General features: G+C 43.8%; 3 protein-coding genes across 10 annotated transcripts; 2 read left to right on the top strand and 1 right to left on the bottom strand.

Annotated features, from left to right (window-relative positions):
- Positions 1-1,406: 1,406 nt before the first annotated feature.
- On the bottom strand, positions 1,407-8,520 carry chst3b (carbohydrate (chondroitin 6) sulfotransferase 3b). 6 transcript variants are annotated; one of them, XM_086065131.1, is made up of 3 exons: positions 8,149-8,520; positions 3,362-3,667; positions 1,407-3,279 (listed from the first exon to the last, which is right to left on the bottom strand). In XM_086065131.1, the coding sequence occupies exons 2-3, from the start codon at positions 3,439-3,441 to the stop codon at positions 2,046-2,048; spliced, it is 1,314 nt and encodes a 437-aa protein (XP_085921257.1). In that variant the 5' UTR covers positions 3,442-3,667; positions 8,149-8,520; the 3' UTR covers positions 1,407-2,045. The 6 variants fall into 6 exon arrangements, with proteins under 6 accessions (XP_085921257.1, XP_085921255.1, XP_085921258.1 ...); XM_086065129.1 differs by lacking the exon at positions 8,149-8,520 and adding an exon at positions 6,606-6,862; XM_086065132.1 differs by lacking the exon at positions 8,149-8,520 and adding an exon at positions 5,395-5,466.
- ghitm (growth hormone inducible transmembrane protein) lies at positions 7,303-9,904 on the top strand. Its single transcript, XM_086065135.1, has 9 exons — positions 7,303-7,409; positions 7,624-7,778; positions 7,934-8,036; positions 8,182-8,293; positions 8,386-8,527; positions 8,640-8,748; positions 8,999-9,187; positions 9,262-9,433; positions 9,510-9,904. The coding sequence occupies exons 2-9, from the start codon at positions 7,644-7,646 to the stop codon at positions 9,592-9,594; spliced, it is 1,047 nt and encodes a 348-aa protein (XP_085921261.1). The 5' UTR covers positions 7,303-7,409; positions 7,624-7,643; the 3' UTR covers positions 9,595-9,904.
- Positions 9,905-12,901: 2,997 nt separating this feature from the next.
- Positions 12,902-23,170, top strand: LOC147156571 (cadherin-related family member 1a). 3 transcript variants are annotated; one of them, XM_086064923.1, is made up of 18 exons: positions 12,902-13,146; positions 13,421-13,516; positions 14,209-14,354; positions 14,429-14,479; positions 14,556-14,645; positions 14,987-15,073; positions 16,262-16,378; positions 16,879-17,022; positions 17,099-17,177; positions 17,285-17,385; positions 17,745-17,948; positions 18,184-18,336; positions 18,439-18,603; positions 18,698-18,765; positions 19,595-19,823; positions 20,019-20,273; positions 20,521-20,714; positions 21,212-21,388. In XM_086064923.1, the coding sequence occupies exons 1-18, from the start codon at positions 13,086-13,088 to the stop codon at positions 21,243-21,245; spliced, it is 2,274 nt and encodes a 757-aa protein (XP_085921049.1). In that variant the 5' UTR covers positions 12,902-13,085; the 3' UTR covers positions 21,246-21,388. The 3 variants fall into 3 exon arrangements, with proteins under 3 accessions (XP_085921049.1, XP_085921047.1, XP_085921048.1); XM_086064921.1 differs by lacking the exon at positions 20,521-20,714 and having other exon boundaries at positions 12,904-13,146; positions 21,212-23,170; XM_086064922.1 differs by lacking the exons at positions 12,902-13,146; positions 20,521-20,714 and adding an exon at positions 13,285-13,334 and having other exon boundaries at positions 21,212-23,170.
- Positions 23,171-23,422: the final 252 nt, after the last annotated feature.

Here is a 23,422-nt window from a genome sequence, read left to right as displayed (position 1 = left end):
CCTGGGGGGCCCTGAGGTGTTGCGCTTGCTCTGTTCCGGCGGGGGTCGACGGCTCCCCTCTTTGGTGGAGATTTTCATGCATGCCAGATCCACCACACCAGCATCTACCGAAACTCAGACACAATCTGTTTCCTCCTCAGGTTATTGAATCGGTGGAGGCTGGTGTCTCGGATCTCACGCGGCTTCGTCTGTCCTTCCTTCCTTTTCTCGGTCTCTCCGTTGGTCTCTTGAGGCCTCCCTGACTTTATGTTTTTTGGATTTGTTGGGGTCTGGATGTTTCTTGGGCTGGGGAGGAGTTCTGGTGGGGGGTGTCTGGTCGGTGCTGGATTTCACCTTCCTTGGTTTTCTTCGGTCCCCTCGGGTCTCCTGGTGTTCGATTTAGGTGAACGGTATAAGATTTTTTTTTCTAATAGGTTTTCTGGTGAGCTAACAAACACACGCACGCACGCACGCACACACACATACTCACCCACACACACAAAAAAAAAAAAAAAAATATGTATGTATGTATGTATATATGTATATATGTATGTATATATGTGTATATATATATATATATATATATATATTTAAAAAAAAAAAAAAAAAAAAAAAAAAAAAAAAAGAGCAATGATGATGACATTTCCGAATGAACAATACTGAGCTCTTAAAAAAGAAAAAAAAGAATGTCTCAAGTTGAGGTCCTTGTTCTTCTTTTTGATTAGCTAGCACATTAGCTAACTAGATTTAGACTAAATTGATGTTAAAAATAGGTTAGATTTATCTAGCATCTTACAAGGAATCCAAGGCAAATAAGTCATGGGGTAATTAAAATGTTGAGTAAGTTGAGCGCACTACGTTAGCGGAGGATTAGCTGGTGTTGGCTACATGGTGATAGCTGCCCAGCTGTGACTCATTAAGATTCGTTAATATTTGTCATTTTGTGTCATGTTGCCCCGTCTGTTGATGCTAACTGTTAGCATGTGACCGGTGTTTACCATGTTAGGATAGCATTAAGCCATTTTTAAGAAGTTGTTTGAAATACAGTGCGTAATTGTTTCTCAAATGTAATCTTTGTGGCGTTAAAAAACTTGGCAGCCTAATTTTTGATGAATTGTACAAAGTACTTTTTTTTTTTTTTCCCTCTACATCTCCCTCTTGTACAGTGTTTGTGCACTTCCTTTCACAGCGCCGTTGCCCAATGATCATTGAACAAGATAAGCAATAACTCTTCTAAACAAGGTCATAAACCAACACAACGATGCGGCGCTAACCCGGCGCCCTCGCCACAATAAGAGGACTCACAAGTCGGTGTCAAAGCGTGTTTATTGCGACCAACGTTAAAAGAAACAACCTGAAGGGTCGGCTCGTGCTGACCACAGTATCAAGCGTCGCTCCTTCTCCGCGTCTCTCTATCAGCGGTCAAGAGAGACGCGAGACTCGCAAACAAACGTCACACCGATCTGCAAACCAGCTGCAGGGTCCGGAATGTTTGCATTTGGACGGCAATGGAAACATCTGGTTTCACCAAATTGGTCCTTACATACGCCGAGATGACTTCAAACAGTTAGCAATATGCGGGGGGGGGGGGGGGGGACATGAACCTGCAAAGAAGGAAGAAGATTGAGAACACTGTGGTTGACTGAATACTGATGGAGATGTCTTCTTCCTGCTCTTTTTTTTCTTTCTTTCTTTTTATAAAGCTACCACTTCATTTGGAGTTTCTTTGGTTGGCAACATAGGAGCTGTAAACATTTAGTGGAGGTTCCCAGAGCCTGGTCGTTACTGTTTAACTTTCTCTTTTCGGAATGCTTCTGTTTACTCAGAAACTCAACTCGCACGACAAGCCCGTTTGTTTTGGAGCGACAAAATGGTCCTGAGTGCAAAAAAACACACAAAGCAAGCTTTTCACATGCCGTGGTTTGCTTTGAAATAAGCAATATGTGGACACGACTAAATCGACTTCCTCTGACTATCTTAAATAAAGTAAAAACGTGTTAAATATCAGAATAAATCTGTTTCATGATAAAAGAGGCTAATAAATATAACGTTGTGTCCGTCAGGGTCTACAAAATGTCTTCTATCAAGCTGATAGACTTGTCCGTTAGCATCTCTTCACTTGTCACAAATTTGTAGCCGAAGACTTTCAGCGTGGGCCCGCAGACCTTCTGGACCACCTGGACTATCTTGAAGGGCAACTTGAAGCGCCACTTCTCCACTTGTTCGGTGGAGTTCTTCTGCGTGGAGTAGATGCCGCTGGCCTCCTTGGAGGCTTGCGTGCTCTTCAGGATCCACGCTTTGACCTGCGGCGTGAACGGCACCCCGGTGAACTTGTACATCTCGGACGCCTTCCTCATGGGGAAGCGCGCGACGTCCTCGTAGCGCACTAGCATGTAGCGGCCGCGCAGCCACGCCGGCTGCCTGAGGCCCATCTCCGCCGACATCCTGATGCTGTTGCAGTTGCTCCTCAGCTTCGTCACCTCGTCGTCGTCGATGCGCACGTCCCCGTCCGTGGCCCACTGCTTCCAGTTCTTGTATTTGGCGGCAAAGGCCACCATGCGGGAGGCTAGCACCGCCCGAGGATCACGAACCAGCTGGATGAATTTCAGGTCGAGGCGCGGGTCCTCAGCAAGAGGGCGGAGCGTTTCCAGCTGCCGCACCCTCACTGACTTGATGGCTCTGTGCTCCTTCTCCAGGCAGGTCTCAGACGCCATGGTCAGGTTGAGGGGCCCGCAGCGCCTGTTCCCGCAGTGGTAGCGCTCGAAGACCCCTTTGACGAAGGGGCTGCAGACCGCCTCCCCGCACAGGGAGCTGCTGGACCCCCTGCGGAAGAGCGAGGCAGTGACGTGGTCCACGGGGAGGGGGTCTATGAAGCTCTCCAGCAGGGAGAAGTCGCACAGGAAGAGCTTCCGAAGCACGTCCCGGTACGCTTTGGCGGCAGCCGTAGCGTTGGTGCCGCCAGTATCCAGCGTCAGCATCTTTTCCACGTGCCACAGCGGCTCAAAGAGATAAAACATGTTGTTGCCTTGCTGGTTAAAAAACTCGCCCACGAAGGAAGAACCAGTCCTGGTGGTGGCCAGAAGGAGGATGTCTTTCCTGCGGCTCGTCACCACCGCCCCCGCCGCCGCCGCCGGCCGGTAGTCGCTGTAGTCCTCCAGGCGCCGCTTCATCAGCATGAAAGCCGAGCTCCGCTTGCCCTGGGCGGTGACGGAAACATTGCCCTTCGGTGGGGCGCCGGCGGGTCGGCTAGGCTGTACCAGGGTCTGGGGGGTCTGCTTCAAGGCCAGTTTATCTGACACCCTGAGTCGGTGGATGGAATAACAAGAGCAGAGTTTGAGTTATTAAGATAACTTAAGATGACTTTAAAGTTTTCCGGACTCACCTTGAGATAATGTTGTTCTCCTTCTCGATGATAACGAGTGCCACAAAGAAGACGATGGGTATGCTGTACTTGATCCTCATTCTCTTGGCTGTGGCAGCTCCTAGGTCTGCTTCTTAATGGGTTCTGCCAATCGACTACCCCCACCACCCCCCCTTCCCGCTGCCAAGGATTCCCTTAACTCATTCACTGCCAGCCCGGTTCAAAATGGATTTTGACGTCTATAGCAGTCAATGGCACTGAATGAGTTGAGCCTTGCAGGTTTTTATGTTCCCGTCTCCCCTGGGCTGGTTCTTGCGATGTTTCAACCTGTGAACGAAACCAACGTCAGACTGCGCGTTAACACATTTTGCTTTCGCGTTTTGGTCAAAACGTGGAGGAAGTTGTGGATACACATGGCGGAGGTGTGATAAAGAGAAGCGCCGTCACAAAGACAAGAATACAATCATCATTTAGATCTAAGTCAATTTGCTTTGTGTTGCCAGTTTATTTCTTGGCATTGTCTTTTATGACTGGCAAGTCAAGGTATACCACAGTCAGAGATGGGAAAAGCAGGTCAAGAAAGTAAAAAACCCTGCCAGAGTTTTGCCACAGGTGCTTCTCGTAATGACCTCGGTTTACCTGCCGGTTGAGTACGCGCGCGCCTGTAGCTAAAGCCAAACTGTGGCAAGGTTTTTACTTTCTAGACCTGGATTTCCCATCTCTTGACAACCGTACCGCATCTTTGAGAAAAGAAGGCAAAAATAGAAACAGGAAGTATGTCTAATTCCGCCGCTCACTCATCGAGAGCAGCCCTGCATTCCGAACCGTGCCCATCCAAACTGTAAATACCAGTCCGTGGGCACTTGACGCAAAAACTCTTCTCAGGGTCGTAATCTGACACCTGCCGTTTCCTGGCCCAAGGTCACTGCGGCCCTGACATCCAGCTGCTGCTCCCTGTCAACACCGGCGGGAGATCTTTTTCAACACATCAGCTACTGATGCACAACTCGACCATCTGCTGAGGTGCTGACGACGGTTCACAGTTCCCTCGGAATTCGGTTTTGTTCCTCAACAAGGGGGGGGGCTTGTCCAAGTTGTGGGCACTGGGTACTTACGTTAATGTTATACCTCGAAAAAAAAGACGAGTCAGCAATAACAACCTAACAGGTTCTTTATAAGGAGAAATTTAGACAAAAGCTCTGAACCAGACTGCAAAATCATTCTAAATGGCAAGAAGTCTTACCTTGTACAGATGCGTTTTTTGCCCTGTTGCCGGTTTAAGATGCCAAAATGTTGTGGCTAATGCCGTAGGAGTGGCGAGCCCGTTAGTTTACTGAGAAGTACGGTTATCTTCACAAGTGACATCTTTGGCATCTTATCTCTCGCGCAAGGTTGGCATTTACCCAAAAGCAGTCACCTTGAAGACGAAAAATGTAAGTGGTTGCTGATGTCCTTGTCGAACTGGACCCAAGTTGAACATTCATTCTTTCTCCAGTAGGGTGCAACTTCAACGGGGTCGCCAGCCAATCGCAGGGCGCGTCGACAAACTCCAAATCACGCCCATGGACAATTTACACCCTTCACTGACCTCATAATGGTGTTTTTGGTCGACTGGGATTCGGCTCGCATGTAAGGACAAAATAGGGTGGACATCAAACTCTGCCTTGATTTCCATGGAACACGTCTAGAAGTCGAGTCCTTGCGTCCCGTCTTGACATTCGCATGCACAGAAGCATGTCCCGAGACTGCACGCAGTCTAAACACTCGGCATGCTTGGACACTGCTTGTGAAATTCTCCGGGAAGTTTGAAGTCATTGAGGCGGAACGGTGTGTCATAAAAAAAGGCCGTGTTTTCCAGCCTTGAACAGGCCAAGGCTCTAATTTTGTATTAGAAAAACATCGCCAGAAGTAAATCCATGATAATATTATGTCCTGTACCTTCTGTCATCTAAGCGAACAGCATTTCAACGCCCTGCCTGTCACTATACGTAGTTGGCATCGATAGTAAATACACACAAATTGGGAATGTTTGGGAATCCCTGGCGGAGACGTACCGGGTGGGGGTGGGGCTTCGTTTTTCAGCTCCATTTTGCACCACTCTGCCGCATGCCGCGACCACAAAAGGCCCCTTCAAGCAGGAGTGACCCCCCACAAAACGTCAAACTCCACGGGGTCATTCGCACGTCAAGACGCGGGTTGGTCTCGGGTCATGTGACGCCAGTGAGAGTTAAAGAGTTCACACAGAGAGCCTGCAAAATAGTGACAGACCTGTGTGCCTTTGATATAGGACTGAGGGAGGGAAACCCAACTTTTTTTTAAACCATAGTTTTCCTTTTTCATACATTCGCAAATTGCATTTCAAGTCACAGGACGGACTTTTTGGGAAAGTGCAGATATTTTGTATTTTTCTGTTGACAGGCAACATTTATTAACAGGGAAGTCATTAATGAATATCTATTCTTAAAATATAAAGTTAAACAAAAATGACGAAATCAATCAACACACTATGTGTGACTTGCTCTTCCAATGTTAAACAAAAGAAAATGAATTCCTGACTTATTGATTACGATTGTCACACAGAAACCAACACATCTGCATGTGATTAGTTCAGTACCAGCAGTTGTATCTGAAATTCAACATTTAGAAAAGAAATGCGTTTTTTTTTGTAAGATTAAGTTGTTCATCTCTGACAGTAATGACTTACTTAAATACATAATGGACAATATAACTTTTTAAATTGTAATACAACTGTATTGTATACCTTTTTTTCAGACAATACAATTTACTATATAACATTTTAAGACTTAACTTGTAAAGACAATGCAATTTATTTATTTGACTATTTTATACCTTTTTAAGACATTTTACAACAATTAAACACTTTATTTATTTGACTTTTTGAAAATACAACATTTTCTTTTCCTTATTTGACTGATTTTGAGGTTCTTAATGTTATATACAGACATTAATGAACACCATTTTTTTTTTTTAATTGTAGATTCGATTTTTTTTTAAATATTTTTTTAAGACAACAAAACGTGTTTTTTAACAGAACATAATATAATAGAGTTAACAAGTGAATAATTGAAGTCACACTGTAGTCATGCTATGCTAATTAGGACTCCTAAATTAGAAGTCACATCCCTCTAACAACTGAGTTGGTTTGTGAGCAGCTCACTACATTACATGCAGCGACTTTGATGGAGCTGAACTTTTCATTCCCACAATGCTAACTGCCTCAGGTGTCCGTTAGTCGCGTACCCACCATGCGGATGTGCCCACGATGTTTAATCCGTCAAATTGAGCGCGTCCAATTCGGATTATTAATTCCATCATTTCCTCCAGGACAAAACAAATGTGGTCCAGGAGTCCAACAGGAGGCAAATACGAGGGGTTCTGTATTTCCAGCGGGGTAGCTGCACGTCAGACTTCGCGTTGGACTGAATGAAAAAGTTTTCGGACCAACTGTTTGCCTCTGGCTGGATGACGTAGGGAGAGACCTCCCATGGATTTATGGATGAGTAAAAAAAAAAAAAAACAACTATAACTGCACATTTGCACAAAAATATGCCACCAAAAATGCATGCAACATACATGCTAATTAACAAAACATGCCACAAAGGTATGTCTTAATTATTTTTTTTCCCAATTGTACTAGTTGAATACATAGTCACAACAAAAGCGGAATGGCTCCCTCTAGTGGAGTACATTTTGCAACTCACGCATAGGAACAAACAGGCGTCGGACTATTCATTAAATACACGCACACGAAATAAATCCAAATGAAAGATAAAAGTAAGACGATACAACTTTTTGTTTACAGCATATTTAACCTTTAATATAGATTTATAAGCTTTATATTTGCCAACTATTTCTATTTGTGTTTTTATGGCGTTCATTATGCCGCCTTCGACTCGACTCTTAAGAACTACATTTCCCAACGGCGTCGTCGTCGCGCTGTTGTGACGTCACAAGAACCTTCAGGAAGCTTACAAAACAATTGCGTCAGAAGCTCGCGCACGACAAATACTTGACGTCCGGAAGGTGAACGACTACGCACATCTCTGTAGTAAGTAACATTCATTTACCTCCTCAACAATTTTATAGTCACTTAATTATAGCGCTCAGTTGATTTAGTCAAACCATGAACACGAATAAGATGTGTCAACGTAGGGATGCCAAGCAAATGAATGTCGGCTAAGTTCTGGTAGCCGTAGCTTCCTACTGTAGTTTTTAATTATGTGACATTATCATAGTGCTGACTAGTGTCGTTGTTGTTGTAGGTTGACGCACAAACGAAACCATGCTTGTGGCAAGACTGACATGCCTGAGGAGCCTCCCCGTCGGGCTGCGTCCCGGGCTGGCCAAAGGTTCCGCTGCCCTGCGGTCCTCCACCCTCAACCTAAAGCCATGCCCGACCCTCTTCACACCGCGCCAGGTAAACATTCGAAAATTTAGCCTAGCAGCAGCTAGCATGTTCGAATTGTAATTCTCATTTAGAAATGTCACCTGAATCCTAGCAAGTACATGTCAAATCTTCAATATCAGTTTTGCTGTCTTGCTTTTCTACAGCAAATGTTTTGTTTCCGTCAGGGTTTTTCCTCAAAGGCCAGATTTGGTTTCCGCCGGGTGAAGACGACCAGAGATCAACTCAAGGAAGCGGCGTTCGAGCCAGCCACAGGCACGGCTATAAAAAGTAAGTATTCCAAGTGAAATGAGGTATCATCCAGTGGTGACCCACAAGGGTTGGAATAGAGTACCTTGCTGTTTAAATAGTTTTGTGTAGGAGAGTAAGAGACATGACTTACCTTTTGTCTTCTCCTCTCTGGATCTATTTCCAGTTGACAGCATGGGACGAATGATTCTCGCTGGAGGTGCTGCAGTGGGACTGGGAGCGTTATGCTACTACGGCTTGGGGATGTCCAGTGAGATTGGTGCCATTGAGAAAGCAGTGTGAGTCGACGGCAGCTCTTTTATATGCTACGCACGTCCAAAGTAGCGCTATACTTGTTCCCGACTGTATGTATGACTTTATTTTTGTGCAGGATCTGGCCTCAGTACGTGAAGGACCGGATCCACTCCACTTACATGTACTTTGCGGGCAGCGTGGGACTGACGGCTCTGTCGGCGGTCGCTGTGAGTCGAACCCCGGCACTCATGGGACTCATGATGAGAGGCTCCTGGATGGTGAGGATGACTGCAGAAAAAATTGGGAGTATCAGCGTAAATGGAGGAATGGAAAAGTCACCCCCCCCTTACACCCCCCCTCCCTCCCATTCCCCCCTCTCCCCCCCTCCAGGCTATGGGAGCTACATTTGCTGCCATGATCGGCGCTGGCATGCTGGTCCGCTCCATCTCGTACGAGCACAGCCCCGTGCCCAAGCACCTGGCCTGGATACTGCAAGCAAGTACGTGCACGCGACACTAGAGGGCAGCCATGTAGAGTCTCCCAATGTATATTTGACACAGCTTACAGATCAAATGATTTTTCTTAAGAGAATGATTTTCAATTACGGGAAGCTAAAATTGAAATCATGATTAAAAGTTATTTGCCTAGTGAAATAATGATCTCCTTTCAGTTTTCTCACAAATGTCGCTCCCCCATTAAAATGGTCTACGGTGTGATTAATTCTTTGTATTTTTTTTTTTAACATATAGGTGTGATGGGCGCTGTGGTGGCCCCTCTCACCCTCCTGGGAGGCCCCCTGATGATGCGGGCCGCCTGGTACACGGCGGGCATCGTGGGCGGGCTTTCCACGGTGGCCATGTGCGCCCCGAGCGAGAAGTTCCTCAACATGGGCGGACCCCTGGCCGTCGGCTTCGGGGTGGTCTTTGCTTCCTCTATCGGTGAGCACACACACACACGCACACACATTGAAGATGGAAGTTGGGTTAGATGACGTCCAACCCCCTGTCGGCAGGGTCCATGTTCCTGCCGCCCACCTCGGCGTTCGGGGCCGGCCTGTACTCGGTCGCCATCTACGGCGGCCTGGTCCTTTTCAGCCTGTTCCTCCTCTACGACACGCAGAAGGTCATCAAGAGGGCCGAGACGCATCCGCTCTATGCAGTGCAAAAATATGACCCCATTAATGCGTAAGTTCACAACAGATGAGGACTGACACATTTACTTGATACAAAAAATAATAATAATAAAAATGTGTTTTTCCAGGTGTATGGGAATTTATCTGGACACGCTGAACATCTTCACCAGGCTGGTGATGATCTTGGCAAATGGCGGAGGCAGGAGGAAGTGAACAATTAAGCGCCAAAGATTTTCTTTTCTTTTCTTTTTTTCCCTTCTGCAGAGCTGAATGGTGTCCTAAGTTGGCAGCAAACGAGGTGTTATGCTCTTTATCGCCACCGGTCTTTAAACGCAAGCACTTCACATGATACAGAAGTGATGAAGTTCTTAAAGGCGCACAGGCCTCACTGATGGGAGAAGTGTTTCTTTAGTTTCTGCCTGTCGTTCGTCGTCGATTGTATTTATTGTTAAATACAGATCTGTTCAATTTGTTTGCAAGGGAGCAGTGTTATTTTAATGACTCAATAAATGACTCCGATTGATGACATTTGTCTTTATTTTGACTTCATCACAATCTTTTTTTTTTTTTTTTTTTAAAGCCCCAAATAATTTTTTTACATTCCTAATATTGTATTAAGAGAACTTAACCATAGTATTGTAAAACAAAAATAAGTACTCTCCTTGTGAAGGTGCATTACAGACATGGATGGTGTTCGCAGAATGATACCGCCACCTAGTGGTGAATTAAGAGTAATATATTTTTTAAATACTGCTAATTCATATTTGACCATGATCCAAAAACATGTTAATACGCTATATTTTATGGACTTATATGTTGGGGGTTTATAAAGTCAACTCATTGCCTTACTAACATACATGTACATGATCAGTGTGGGGGACCCAGAAGAGGTTTTCTTTTGCAACACACACATACAGAGTGCAGTGTGTAGTGTAGCAGCAGATGACAAAGGCTTAAAGGGCGCACTAATCCTCTTGTCCACCATCTGGTTGCTCCGCTCAAATTAAAGCCTCCCAAGCAAGCAAGGACACTCACAGCAGATGTGAACAACTGGAGCTCAACGGCGTACAGGTGCCTACATGTGGATGCCATGTTTGACTTCAAATTCACCATCATGTCACACGTAAACTACTTCTACATGTAAATGTAAAAAAATTAAAGTTAAAAATGGTTTTCTGTCAAAATACTACAAAAAAACAAAACAATTAACTCATTCACTGCCATTGACAGCTATAGATGTCAAAAAATTATTTTAACTATTTCTATTGGTTTAATATTTTTTTCCACTTTTGTTAAGAGTATGGAAACCTAGAAAAAAATATTGTACATTTAAAACATATAAAATTTGTGATGAACACATTCACTTCCATTGACGGCTATAGACGTCAAGAATTCATTTGAACAAATTTTATTAGTTTAACATTTTTTTCTACTTCTGCTAAGAGTATGAAAACCTAGAAAAAAATTATTGTAAATTTAAAACATGTAAAATTTTTGATTCACTGTTATTTAACAAGTGAAGTCATGTGATTAATTACAATTAAAAAATGTAATCGCCTGACAGGCCTAATTAAAAATTTATAAAAAATAAGGGCCGTTTAATCGTAATTAATCGCATTCATATTTTATATCTTTTATAAATGTACAATAAAAAAATCTAGGTATTCATAAAAAAAAAGAAATGAAATGAAAAAAAAGTTAAACTAACAGAAATAGTTCACATGAATTTTTGACGTCTATAGTCGTCAATGGCAGAAACATTTTAGTATTCAAATAATTAAGAAAATCAAAATCATGCAACAAAATAATAAAAATATGCAATGTAAAAAGTTGGGCTGTCTATTAAATGTACCTATCGCCATTTTTAGAACCATAATAATATTACACATCGTCTGCTTCCAATCCTGAATGATCCTGCATTTTGATTGGCTGACATCACCGAGCGTCAAACGCTATTTTTATTCCGCACTTGCAAACTGTCAACCCTGCCTGACACCAATTCAACCCGTTAACATTGTGCCCGGGTGTTAAAACTGCACACGCAATCAACATTTGCATGTAAATGAAGCCCATTAAATGTGACATCAACCAATAAAATGTCAATTCATGTCACGTTTTTGTTTTCCTTGCTTCTCTTTCCGCTGCATCCCCTCCAAATACATTTTTTACGGCTATGTGAGGGATTAGTTATCACTTTCCTCTACGCTGACACACTTTGTGCTAAGAAGGTTCCGCTCAAATTGAAAAAGAAAATAAACGTTGCAAAAGTTTTTGCAGGAAAAGTTTTGCGACTTAAGGCGGCAAGCGAGCGTCGATGGCAGCTAAAGTGCATCGGCGTGACTGTCGAGCTGCCAAGAGAGCAGCCTGAGGCTCATAGGCCACTGGATCGACTCATGGCTTTAAGACCCTCGGAAAAATGGTCCACCCCAAAAAAATTATAATAATAAAATGATTTTATACATGCATTTGAGATGATCTCATCTTCATTTACATAGAAATGTACTTATTCAAGTGTGAATCTTGTTTGGCCGAAAAAGATACTGGATTCTGGCTTGTAAATGGAACTTGTGCCATCTAGTGGGAAATTGTGGAATTGTTTTGCCTGTAACTATACGACACTAGCATAGATAGAACAACCATCCGTCCGTTTTTATTTTTAACCGATTACACCCTGATTTTATTTTTCCAATTGAGTTGTAGGTCCCATAAAAACATTTGTAATTATTATTTTTTTAAACATACTACAAATTCTGCCATTTGCTCAGGGGTGTGTAGACTTTTTATATCTGCTATATAGACCAAAATCATTGTCAGGGCACAGATTCACACATCATTCACACTCATATTTACACCTTTGGACAATTTAGAGCATTTCCCTCCTGCAGCTTTGCAGAAGCCTGATAACGGTCCTGATTATGAATCTGGTGTGATAATGGAGAGAAACATAGAAAACAGGCCGGATAGGGTTTCTCGAGGACCGAACTTGGGCACCCCTGATTTAGAGTATTTAGTTCAGTTTTCATTTAACTTTCAATTTCAGTATATTTGCATATAGGTGCTGCTTCGTATAAAAAGTTTGAGAACCGCTTTTTTTATTTAGTGCTTGTAATTTTTTATGTTTAAAATGTGTTTACATTGTCTTTAAAAAATGGTTTTGATATGTTTAAATGCGGTAAAAGTAGTGTTGCCAAAAGGAATCACCAACTAAATCGGTTATCAAATGAATCGACGATTTTAATAATCGAGTGGTCGTTTGGAGCCATTCGCAGGGTTTCTCCCTCTACTTTCTATATATTCGATTAATCGATGGAATAATCAACAAGCATAATCTATACTCAAAATATAGACAGCCCCAGTTGAAAACGTGTGGAAGGTCTAAAACTATTTGGAAAAACAAAAATGGTGGCACACGGTATCCACATTTCTGGCAGTTTGAAAGAAGTGTCATTGAGTTTCTTTTTTTGCTCACATGCAAAAAGGTGCGAGCTGTTGCGGGAACTCAAAGCAAGCGCTGGCAGCGTAGTGGGAAGATGTATGCGGAGGGAAGGGATGCGTCACTGGATTAGCGCCTTGCGAGTGCCAGCCTCTCCTTCGCTTTCTGAGCTGCCTGAAGAAGGTCGCACAGCTCGCCGCCCGACCGACCGTCCGCCGCGCCCCCGCGAAACCTTCCACATGAGCCAGCCGGGCCTCGTCGCCCCACCAGGATGAAGAAAGAGACGAAAACGTCGGTTTTCACGTTTGTCCTCCTTCTGCACTTCAGCTCGGGTAAGGTTTGTTTTCTTTTAACGTCTTTGCGCGTGGTTAAGACTGCTTAGGCGCTTAATCCCTCCCGGGACGGACCGTCTTTAGTGCGCAGCTCTTCTGTATCGAACAGCATCATTTCACATTAATGAAAGATCCCCCTTTTTTTTTTTAATCACAACTGCTTTCGCCTCCTGCCTTGTTTCTAGCAAGTAAGTTACTGTTAAAAACAAACCAAAAGATTATTGGTCTACGTGTTTGTTGCTAATTTCTTGCTCCTTTGGGTTTTCCAATTAAGGACAATCAGACTATGCTCCATATTTCTATGACAATGGACCCAGCAGTACAAATGGGAATATGGATTTGTTCAGCATCTCTGAGGACACACCAGTCGGTATGAGATGAATTTTCTGCTTCATTGGATTCGTTTTTTTGCTTTCCTTTAACGTCATTTTATTTTTTGCAATACCATCGGGAAGCACGGAGGACATGTGGTTACTAATGATTTCTCTTAGTAGACTACAACGTGATGAAAAAGTCCAAGTCGATTCATCGATGATGTCACATAAAGACATTTTTTTTGACAGACGGGCACCGAAACAAATACAACTCACCATTTCCCTGAAGTTTTAGTTTCTTTGATTGTATTTAAGGAAAGGCATGAACGATCATCTCATTTTCGGTAAAGTAATTCCGCACTATTCTAGCACTATTCTAGCACTATTCTAGCAGAGTGTTGCGTACTGCGACAAGTGTTTCCACAGTGTGGTAAAGAGTCCACCAAGAGTTGCAGTCTTATGAAGTCTTCCTAAGAATGCTAGTGTCTTTGTAGCAGGAACAGCTGTGCACCTGTAATCTTATTTCCGTGAAATGATCAAATAAAAAAAAATTCTCAGCCATTTTGATAACAGCACGAAATTCATCTCGATTATTTTCTCAGCTAAGTCTTCGCAAGTCACCAGCCAATGGATCCTTGGCTTAAGCTAGCAGACAAGAAGAACACCTGGCTTGGTCCAATGAGGATAAGTTGTATAGAAAACAGATTGATGGATGGATTATGATTATTTTTTCAATGATCCCATCCAGGAACGCAAATATATGTCCTCAATGGTACCGATCCCGAGGGCGATCCCATACGATACGGTCTGACGTTCCAAACGGGCTCCAAGGAGTATTTCCAGGTTGATCCCAAGTCCGGAAACGTGACCCTCGTCCTGGAGCTGGATCGAGAGGTAAATCCGTTGGCGTTACCCTCGGAGCTCGGGAAGTTTGCTGCAAGTGACTTTTTTTTCTTTTCTTTTTGTAGAAACAAGATGAGATTTATGCGCTTGTTAGCGTCACGGATGGGCGTAATAAAGTAAGTAAGCAACATGGCAGATTACGAGTCACTCAAAATCATCCGATTCTCGGAGAGTCTTGTGTTTTGTTTCCAGGTGGTTGAAAACGTGAGAGTGTTTGTCACCGACGCCAACGACGAACCTCCCGAGTTTCAAAACTTGCCTTTTATCGTCGCTATCTCAGAGGTAGGGTTGAACTGAAACAATGACAATGAAACAACTTTTTCTCTTCCAAAGCAATTGACCTCACGTAGCATCTTCTTTTTTGATTGACACTTCACAAATTGGGTCTTGAAGGCCAACATCTTCATTGAAGTCATTTTACCGTATTTTCCTAATCACAACGTTATTGTTGCTCAAATGACGTAGAACTGTTTTGTTTAATTGTGGAAAGTGTCGTCTTCTTCTGCCACCTGCAAGTGGCGGCGACGTGCTTAAAAAAGGGTCTGCTGGCACAACCAATACAAAAAAAAAAAAAAGATAAGAAAAAAAAAAACCTTTGATGGTCTTGTTTTGCTCTTTTCCAGGATGTGGTGGCTGGCAGCAGCATCTACAGAGTCCAGGCGCGGGATAAAGATATGGGCTCAGGAGGCAGCGTCTCCTATTCCCTGCAGGTGAACTCCAAGCTTTTAGTATTATGCAGATGATGCGCCGTTGCAGAGCTGTTCCATTTCAGCCCCACAGCTTGATGATACTGAGTGTGAAGTGGGATTTATTTTGCATTTTGAATTTGAAGAAATCCAAAGCTGCTCTGAATATCCATTTTGAAAGGCTTTTGTCCTGCTCATATTCCTGCTACTTTCTTCCTTTTTTCTTTGCGGGGGAAGCATAGAGTTACAGTTAGATCTCCCAGTCTCCAGTTCTACTGGGGTGGTGGTGGTGGTGGTGGGGTGTGGGGGGGGCACCGAGGTTTTCTGCTCCCCGGACGCTTGAGAGTCACCTGGGTTAGGCTCCGGCTCACTTCCTGTTTAAATTCCATACACTAAGAGCTCAGAACTCAAGTTTGTGTTTTTACTACAAGGGTTGAATAAGCATCAGGATCTAACGTCTGAAAGGCAGCCACTGCTGAGGTGATCCATGCATCTAATGACGGTTTCTGAGTTTGTCCAGTCGGTAAGAAGTCCTGAGTTGGGACCAAAATGATATGGGGGGTCTCTAGGAATGTCACTGGGTGGGCACGGGGGCGTATGTTTTTGGAAAGGATGTAATCCTGATTCAGCATGGCCTGATACTACTTTGTTGGTACATTGTCGGAAAATGTATAGATCAGTGATTTTCAAAGTGTGGTAAGCACAACGATAATGGCTCCCGTTAGCAGTATGATGAATTGAATTTTAGCAACACAACCCCTGGTATGGATGATTATTACACTGTGCTGACCTGGCTTTTAATTCTTACTACTTGGGAGTAAAACGTGGTCCTTGCTATACCAAATACATTTCTGGTTTCAAAGCATGGCGCATTTCTCTTCTCTTTAAGAGTTTGCAAAATGACCAGCGGACATTACCAGGCAGCTATTGGGAAGGGAATAACAACAACAACAACAAAAGGTCATTTGAGTGATGGAATAGCGTGTGGAGGGAAAAGATTAATCTCATACCAAACGAGCAGTCTGGAAAAGTGTGACTTCAGTGGATTAATTTTTAATTACATTTTGAGCAACGCATTGAGAGCTTAATAAGGGCTTATGTTCGCTTATGTTCCAACCAGCCAACAACGTGAGTGACAAATGTCTGTCCGTTTTGTCGCTGATCAGAGTAACCAGAATTTGAACCCCCTTTGCGTGACATCTCTGTCATCAGCCCACGCCGTTCTCTAAATTCACCATCGACGGCCATAGCGGGATCCTGAGGGTGAAACCGGGCGAGTGGCTGGACTACGAGACCACGCCCACGCACTTTGTGACAGTGGTCGCCAAGGTGAGAGATCTGAAGGTTTTACAGACCCAAAGAGATTGATAGGCACAATCCAAACAAAAGACAATTCCAGGTGCTCCAGACTTTTCTACGGAGCACAGGGTCTAAAAGTCAAAAACATTTAGGGACAACGTGTGGCCATTTAGGTCTGAAGTCCTGCCTGACTCAGCGAGTTTAGCCAGGGATCAAATTTCAGTCTCATTCGTATAACAGCTGATGAATTCATTTTGTCATTAACCACCACTATCTTATTCTAATTGGCCTTAAGGAGGATTGCGGAGATAGCAACGAGCCTGATCCAGTTCCAGTAATCCAGGCTCAATTTTGCACGCTTGTTGATTGTGTACAAAACACAGTAGAGAGTGTTCTTAAAAGTCGTGATACATGTCGTGGTCAGCACGTCTGCTTGACAGCTTTTAGTTTTGCCGGTTCAAATCTGGGCCATAAGCTACAGATGATTGAAGTGTAAACTCTCCTTAGTCTTGTGTCTTTTTTGTCCTCAGGACGGAGGAGGGAAATACAAGGGCAAACATCAGGTTTTGACTTCCACGGCCACCATAACGGTCAACGTCCTGGATGCCCAAGACATGCCTCCATCTTTCGTAGGAACGCCTTACTTTGGTTACATCTACGAAGTGTCCATCCCTGTAAGTTGTCCACCGATTCGCCACCCCCATCCCATAATAACACATGCACAAGTTTAACACGGCTTTCGTCATTTAGGGCTCAGAGATATTCACCGTGTATGCCAGAGATGGCGATCAAGGCAATCCCAACTCCATTTATTATTCTATCGTTGATGGTGAGACAATTACAAAAAAAACAAACCAGCGTCCACTGGGATCACTCTAAACTCATGGGGGGGGGTAAAGTATGTCTAGGCACAATAACACAAACGTTCTCTTACAGGAAGTGATGGTGTCTTCGACATAAACAGCACCAGTGGATGCATCACCTTGACGACCCACCCCTCCCTGCTCAAAAACGAACTCTACGAAATTAAAGTCAAGGTAGCACTTTTAAGCTTACGCATATTTTTTGCTTGGAAGCTCAGTAGACTTGTGGTTATCATTTCTGTCATACCGTTTTTGAGGTTCAGGGTTTGACTCTGAGCCTTCCTGTGTGGAGTTTGCATGCTCTCCTTGTGCTTGAGTTTACATGTGCGCTAACACTGACTGGTAATCAATCCATTGTTGGTCTTTATATGCCTTGGAATTGGTTGGTGACCAGTCAAAGAGTCTTGCCTAAAGTCAGCTGAGATGGGCTCCAGCTCACCCGGCAACCCAGCGAGGATAAGCGCTTCTGAAAATGTGGTGGACCATTTGGTTCTTAGTCTGTATGCGTGTACCCGTGTAATGTTCCCAACCAGGCGTCTGAGGTGGGAGCCGAGGATATGCTGCAGGACTACGACATCGCCGTGGTGATGGTACGAGTAGTAGACCTCAACAACCACCCGCCCACTTTTTACGGCGAGAACGGGCCGCAGAGCAAGTTCGAGGTCACCATGCACGAGCACCCTCCCTCGGGGGAGATCCTGCGCGGGTTCAAGATCACCGTCAACGATTCTGATCAAGTACGTTCACTGTGCCGCAAACTTTACTGGTCCGTTAATACTTCTGATTTTGATAAATGCTACTATAGTCCATATGGTCCCAATACTTGTGTTTCCCCATGTTTAAGCGATTGTTTCTTATGGGTTTTTACTGTACACTTACTGTAATGCTACATAGATATAATAAAAACACTTACACATGTATTTTTTATATAAAATTTTAAATATTGACTTGACAGTCATTTTTATTTCCAAGGGAGCAAATGCGAAGTTTAAACTGAGGCTGGTGGGACCAAGCAGAGTTCTGCGAGTGGTCCCGCAGACGGTCCTGAACGAAGCCCAGGTGACCATCATCGTGGAGGACACATCTGGCATCGATTACGAAAAGGGGCCAACCCTCTCGTTTAAGGTTGGTACTGAAATTGTATTTGTTATGGAATTAAGATTTGTTTCCCCTGTATTATTGTCATACACATTTGTCTATAAATAAAATGATTTACTATTATTACAGTTGTTGGCAGTGGAGCTCGACACTCCCGAGCGCTTCAGTGCAACGGCGGACATCGTGATCAACCTCGTGGACACTAATGACAACACTCCCAAATTCACGTCGGAGTATTACATCGCCAGGGTCGCCGAGAACTCGCCCGGCGGCACCAGTGTTTCTGCTGTCACAGTGAGTCCGCTTCTTTGCTGATCTAAACACTATCGCAAGCGCTAACTTAAGATTCACAACGTGTATTTAAATTTTGTCCTGCTTCTTCTGCCAGGCAAACGATCCCGATTCAGGACCCTGGGGCGAAGTCAAATACAGTATTTATGGATCAGGATCAGATTTGTGAGTAAACACTAGATTAGATGTTTAACCTCTTCTTCAGCCTGGAAGAGGAGGTCCTGATCTACAAATAGCTTCGCAAATAAAGAAGAGAAGACAAAACGGGTTTATTTAGCCACCACGCTACGCAAACAGCCTCGCCCCTCAAGATGGCTGCAAGATTCCAGCTCATCTCCTAATTGGATTGGAGAGTTAAAAATAGTCGTCGGAAGAGCCAATTAACATACACGGTGACAGCTGCAGCCCGAGACATGGCGGTGAGGCGAGGCGAGAAAGCGTGCGTGACGAAGGGAAAGTGCAAATTTATGCTCCTCTGCAGGCGGCCACCTGAGTTAATTGTGTGAAAGTTAGCAAGTAACTTGTGAGTTATCACAGTGAATAAAATGGCAGTAAGCCACGGATGCAACCATACAGTTGTTCGATGAAAAGCGCGTGCAGTGAACCCGTGCATTGTTGCGATTCACCATCTCAGATTTTTGGGGGATGGAATTTATCCGCTGTTATTTGATGAAGTATAATATAAAAATAGAATTAGTCTAATAGCATACTAGCATAGCATAATTGCTTACGTCATTTTTTTTTCTTGGAAGACAAGAAAAACAACAGCAAATAAGAAGAGTCAGATGGTCCGATTTAACCTTTGCAGATTGCCATGACCTGTAGGACTAATAATCTAACACAGACATTGTAGCAATTTGTTATTGATGTCATTGCTGAGATAGCATTTTTATTTGCATTTTTTTTGAAAACTTGTACTTGTACTCCAATTTCACACAAAATCCAAATTTCTAGTTTATAAAAAAGTAGTCATGATCTGGTTGTTATTTCATAGGTTTTCCATCCACCCGTCGACGGGCCTGATTTCCACGCAGCCGTGGACAACCCTGGACGCCGAGGTTCGCTCGAAGTTTAACTTCTACGTCAAAGCGCAAGACTCGGAGGGAAAGTACAGCCTGGCCGAGGTCTTCGTCACCGTGCTCGACATGAACGACCACTCGCCCGAATTTGGCGACCCTCTACTGGAGAAGACCATGATCATCGGAACGCCTGTCAAAGTGGAGGTGTGTGCTGTAGAGGGTCGGTTCTTGGAAGTATTTTGTTGGGTTTGTGCCAAAAGAAATACGGCAAATCGATTTTTTCAATTCATTTGAGTGTTTTGTTGTGGACGATTAAAACAACTCTAACATAGATGTTACAAATGGTCTATAGTGTGACAAGCTGAGTTAGCAAGACACCTAAAATCATTACGCCGGCAGGCGGTGGACGAGGACGCCGAGTCGCCCAACAACGTGGTGGAGTACTCCATCATGACAGCGGATCCCGACAATGCGTTCGACATTGACGCCGAGACGGGCGAGATCCAGCTGAAGCCGTACATCAAGTCCATGGAGATCGTGCAGAACATCACCATGCAGAAAGACTGCAAGTGGTCGCTTGTGGTGCAAGCGCGAGACCGAGGTTCTCCGTCTTTCAGCACCACCGCCGTGGTCAACATCGACATCACAGAGGCGGTAAGACCGTCTCTCTACCTCTAGAAAGCGCGCAGCTCACGCCGACCTTTGCTGTAGATTGGCTGCATTTATAAACTGCTGGCTTGCTACAAATAGCGACTTGGCGGGGGGTTCACTGTACGAGGATTTGTGTTTTTCATTCATTTAGACGCAACCATTTTTGGTTATCATATGTTTCCATTGCGTCACTCCATATGTTGGTGATTGTCTGTTTCTGGTCTTGTGTGTTGTGCATCGTGCTTTTCAGGTCAAGGGACGCGTTGTTTCATACTTCCTGGGCCTCAGCAAGCGTCCGCTGACTGTTTTCGGAATTTGTTTCAGCCTTGTCATGACTCTCATTTTGCTAACCGTCTGCATATCCACAACCCAGTACTGTAACGCCGTGAAAAAGTCCAGAATCAACCCGGAGAGTAACTATATCAAAGTGATCCGCAGACCCAAGTGAGGGAAGGGAAACCTCCATGTCACGTTGTCTTTGTCTCTTGGTTTGCTTTGTGAAAAAGTACTCGAGCATGTTTGAAAGTGTTGCAAAATCTTTTGTTTTTACACATTTCAAGTTTTTTTTCTTACACAAACATGCTCCTGTACTCTGATTGGCTCGTGATGTGTCCTCCCTCATCAGCTCCATGCCAAAGTCAAATGCACCAAGCTCAGACGCGCTCACAAACATATCATGTATCATAGCGTGCAGACTGCAGGGGTGTCAAACTCATTGTATGTTGTCAAGGGGTCAGACTAGTAAAAGTATAGCATATAGCATCAATATGTGTAAATAAGTCTGGTTTTAGTCTTTACGATGTATGTTTGACACCCCTGGCATAGAGATGGTGTGTTAGGGTAGTTGTTTGGGCCTCTTCTGCCTTAGCTTTGCTTATCAATTTATTGCACGCTTCAAATGATGCTTGGATGATTCCAATTCTATTTGTGCTCTTTTGCAGACTCCTCTCAAAGGGCCTATGGCGGCCTTTTTAATGAAAAGTAGGGACGACCCCATGAAAGCGTTAGGCATGCTTACGTTGATTATTAGCTTGTTGGTAGGGGCGACCGTTCTCATCTCCACGGCCATGTACATGCGCAATGCCAAGTCCCAAAACAGGGTGACGCCTGCGCGCCGCATCATCAAGAGGCGACCCAGGCGCCAGCAGCCCTGGACCTTCAACATGCCCGCGTTCAAATTCGGCAACCCCACCGAGAAATTCCTCATGGAGAATCTGGAGGGGAACCCCGAGCAGGATACCGCCACCCCGAGAATGAGGCCGCCACCTCCGCCCTGCGCCCCATGTCTGCCCCCGCCGCCTCCGACCACCAACAGACCGCCCGAGAGGTCCCGAGCTGTCCCCACCATATCGGGAGCCTTGGCCTCCAAAGGCTCAAAGACGGGCAAATCAGGCCGTCGTAAGGAGGGCAACATGAGCTCTGCACTGGTTTCGGAGTTGAAAATGAGACTGGAGCAGAAGATTATAGAAAACAACCAAGGTTACTATTAACCCGAAGTGGCAAAGCGCTCACCCTCTGTACTTATGCCAAGAAGTACAGATGCTTGTGTAAAAATAGACTCTGGTAAAAGTAGAAGTACAGCACTGACTACTTAAGGTCAAGAAAAACGTGGGAAAAAAATCCCCCAGGTGAGGTTTTATAGATTGGACAGGGACATTTTTTTTAACGCATTAGCCAGAAATCACTCCAACAAGGCGACAGTTATAAACAATTCTCGTAAATATTGCTGTGGACAGGGAAATACAGAATATATTGGTTTTCCGAATCTGTTGCGGAGTTCTTAATATTCACTATTTATGGTCCTCAAAGTCGCTGCTGTTCATGTTTTTTTCCGCCTTACAGACTTTCAAGGTATCTGTCCATTAAGATCTCAACCACGTTTTTGTTTACATCTCTAATGTGGCGTTGTCATCTGTCAAGGTTGAAAAAAAAGTCCATTGTGACTATTTAACGCATAGAAAGTACAGATAGCTTTTAAGTGTACAGATTAAAAGCAAAAAGTCATCAGAAAAATAAATGCTCAAGTAAAGTAGATAACTGAAAACAATAGAGAGCTGAAGATAATCACCACACTGCCACCTTGAGGAGGTTCACATCATCTTAACCACTGAGACAGATACTGTACAGTATTGTTTGTGTGACTGCAAAGGAAACACAGCCCTCCGCTCGAATATTAGTATACGGGCAATAGACAATAATCAATAATTGTGTACATTCATGGTCTCTTCTTGAAACGGTTGTTTGAAGAAGAAAAAAAAAATCGCAGTTTGCGATACAGTGCTAACATTGCTCATGCTTGCACTGGTTCTCACGTAAAATATTTTCACGCAGCAGCTTCCTTTTGTACTATTTTGTTTGATCTAATGCATAGAAATTAGAAGTTGACGTTAGCATGACACGCCGAAAGCTTGCTCTTTTTGTACGATTATCCTTTGTGCCACGGTCGCATCGCGCTCTAACACAAGCTTGCTTGCATGGTTGCTTTTGTGTAGTTGTATTAAAATGCCTGCTTTTATAAGATTTGAGCTTTTTTTTTTTTTTTTTCAATGTGTGTACAAAAAAGTGTCTGGATGTATCAAATATAAAGCTTATAACGACGCTCGACACGTTTGAATTTCAAATGCATGAACATTTCCTTTTGTAGGTACTCAAAATAATTAGAATTAACGTGGAAATATATAAGATCGTGCGCATTCTTCTGTGTCTCATCAATGCCTTCAAATGCAGGCAACTTAAGAGTCATGTGATTACTGTATTATAATGTATTAGCTCGTATCTGACTTTGTAAAATACATTGAAACATACGGCATTAACTATAAAAGACACTGCCTGGTCTTTGCATGTGACATATTTGTACCGTCTTTGTATTTGATTGATTTTGAATAAATATTTCAACATAATAGGGCCTCTGCTACGTTTTTGCGGGTGTGCATGTGCGCAGAGGCTACAGTCGATCGGATTATTAGATTAATGCAAAGCCTTAAACGTCGTCAGTGACACAACAGGATTACAAAGGACTCATTAAATCGGAGTGAGGTGGAGAAATATTGATTTTTCTTTCCATTAATGTCGTAAATTAAAACCAAGAGCAGCAATGATGATGCCACAGCATGAACATTATGCTAGTTTCAGGATGTTAGCATGCTGTAATA

Source organism: Leptonotus elevatus, chromosome 20 (genome assembly GCF_054856555.1).
Source record: "Leptonotus elevatus isolate MCC_2025b chromosome 20, RoL_Lele_1.0, whole genome shotgun sequence".
Lineage (NCBI taxonomy): Eukaryota > Metazoa > Chordata > Actinopteri > Syngnathiformes > Syngnathidae > Leptonotus > Leptonotus elevatus.
Note: the sequence above shows the minus strand (reverse complement) of the source record. Positions and strands in the feature narration are given on the sequence as shown.

Bases quoted from the DNA above. Each gene is read 5' to 3' on its own strand.
- chst3b (XM_086065131.1), bottom strand. From the start codon at position 3,441: ATGAGGATCAAGTACAGCATACCCATCGTCTTCTTTGTGGCACTCGTT. The intron at 3,280-3,361 runs GTGAGTCCGGAA...CCACCGACTCAG, and splicing joins GAGAACAACATTATCTCAAG to GGTGTCAGATAAACTGGCCT.
- ghitm (XM_086065135.1), top strand. From the start codon at position 7,644: ATGCTTGTGGCAAGACTGACATGCCTGAGGAGCCTCCCCGTCGGGCTG. The intron at 8,037-8,181 runs GTAAGTATTCCA...ATCTATTTCCAG, and splicing joins CACAGGCACGGCTATAAAAA to TTGACAGCATGGGACGAATG. The intron at 8,294-8,385 runs GTGAGTCGACGG...ATTTTTGTGCAG, and splicing joins GGTGCCATTGAGAAAGCAGT to GATCTGGCCTCAGTACGTGA.
- LOC147156571 (XM_086064921.1), top strand. From the start codon at position 13,086: ATGAAGAAAGAGACGAAAACGTCGGTTTTCACGTTTGTCCTCCTTCTG. The intron at 17,386-17,744 runs GTAGCACTTTTA...GTTCCCAACCAG, and splicing joins TCTACGAAATTAAAGTCAAG to GCGTCTGAGGTGGGAGCCGA. The intron at 19,824-20,018 runs GTGTGTGCTGTA...TTACGCCGGCAG, and splicing joins GAACGCCTGTCAAAGTGGAG to GCGGTGGACGAGGACGCCGA.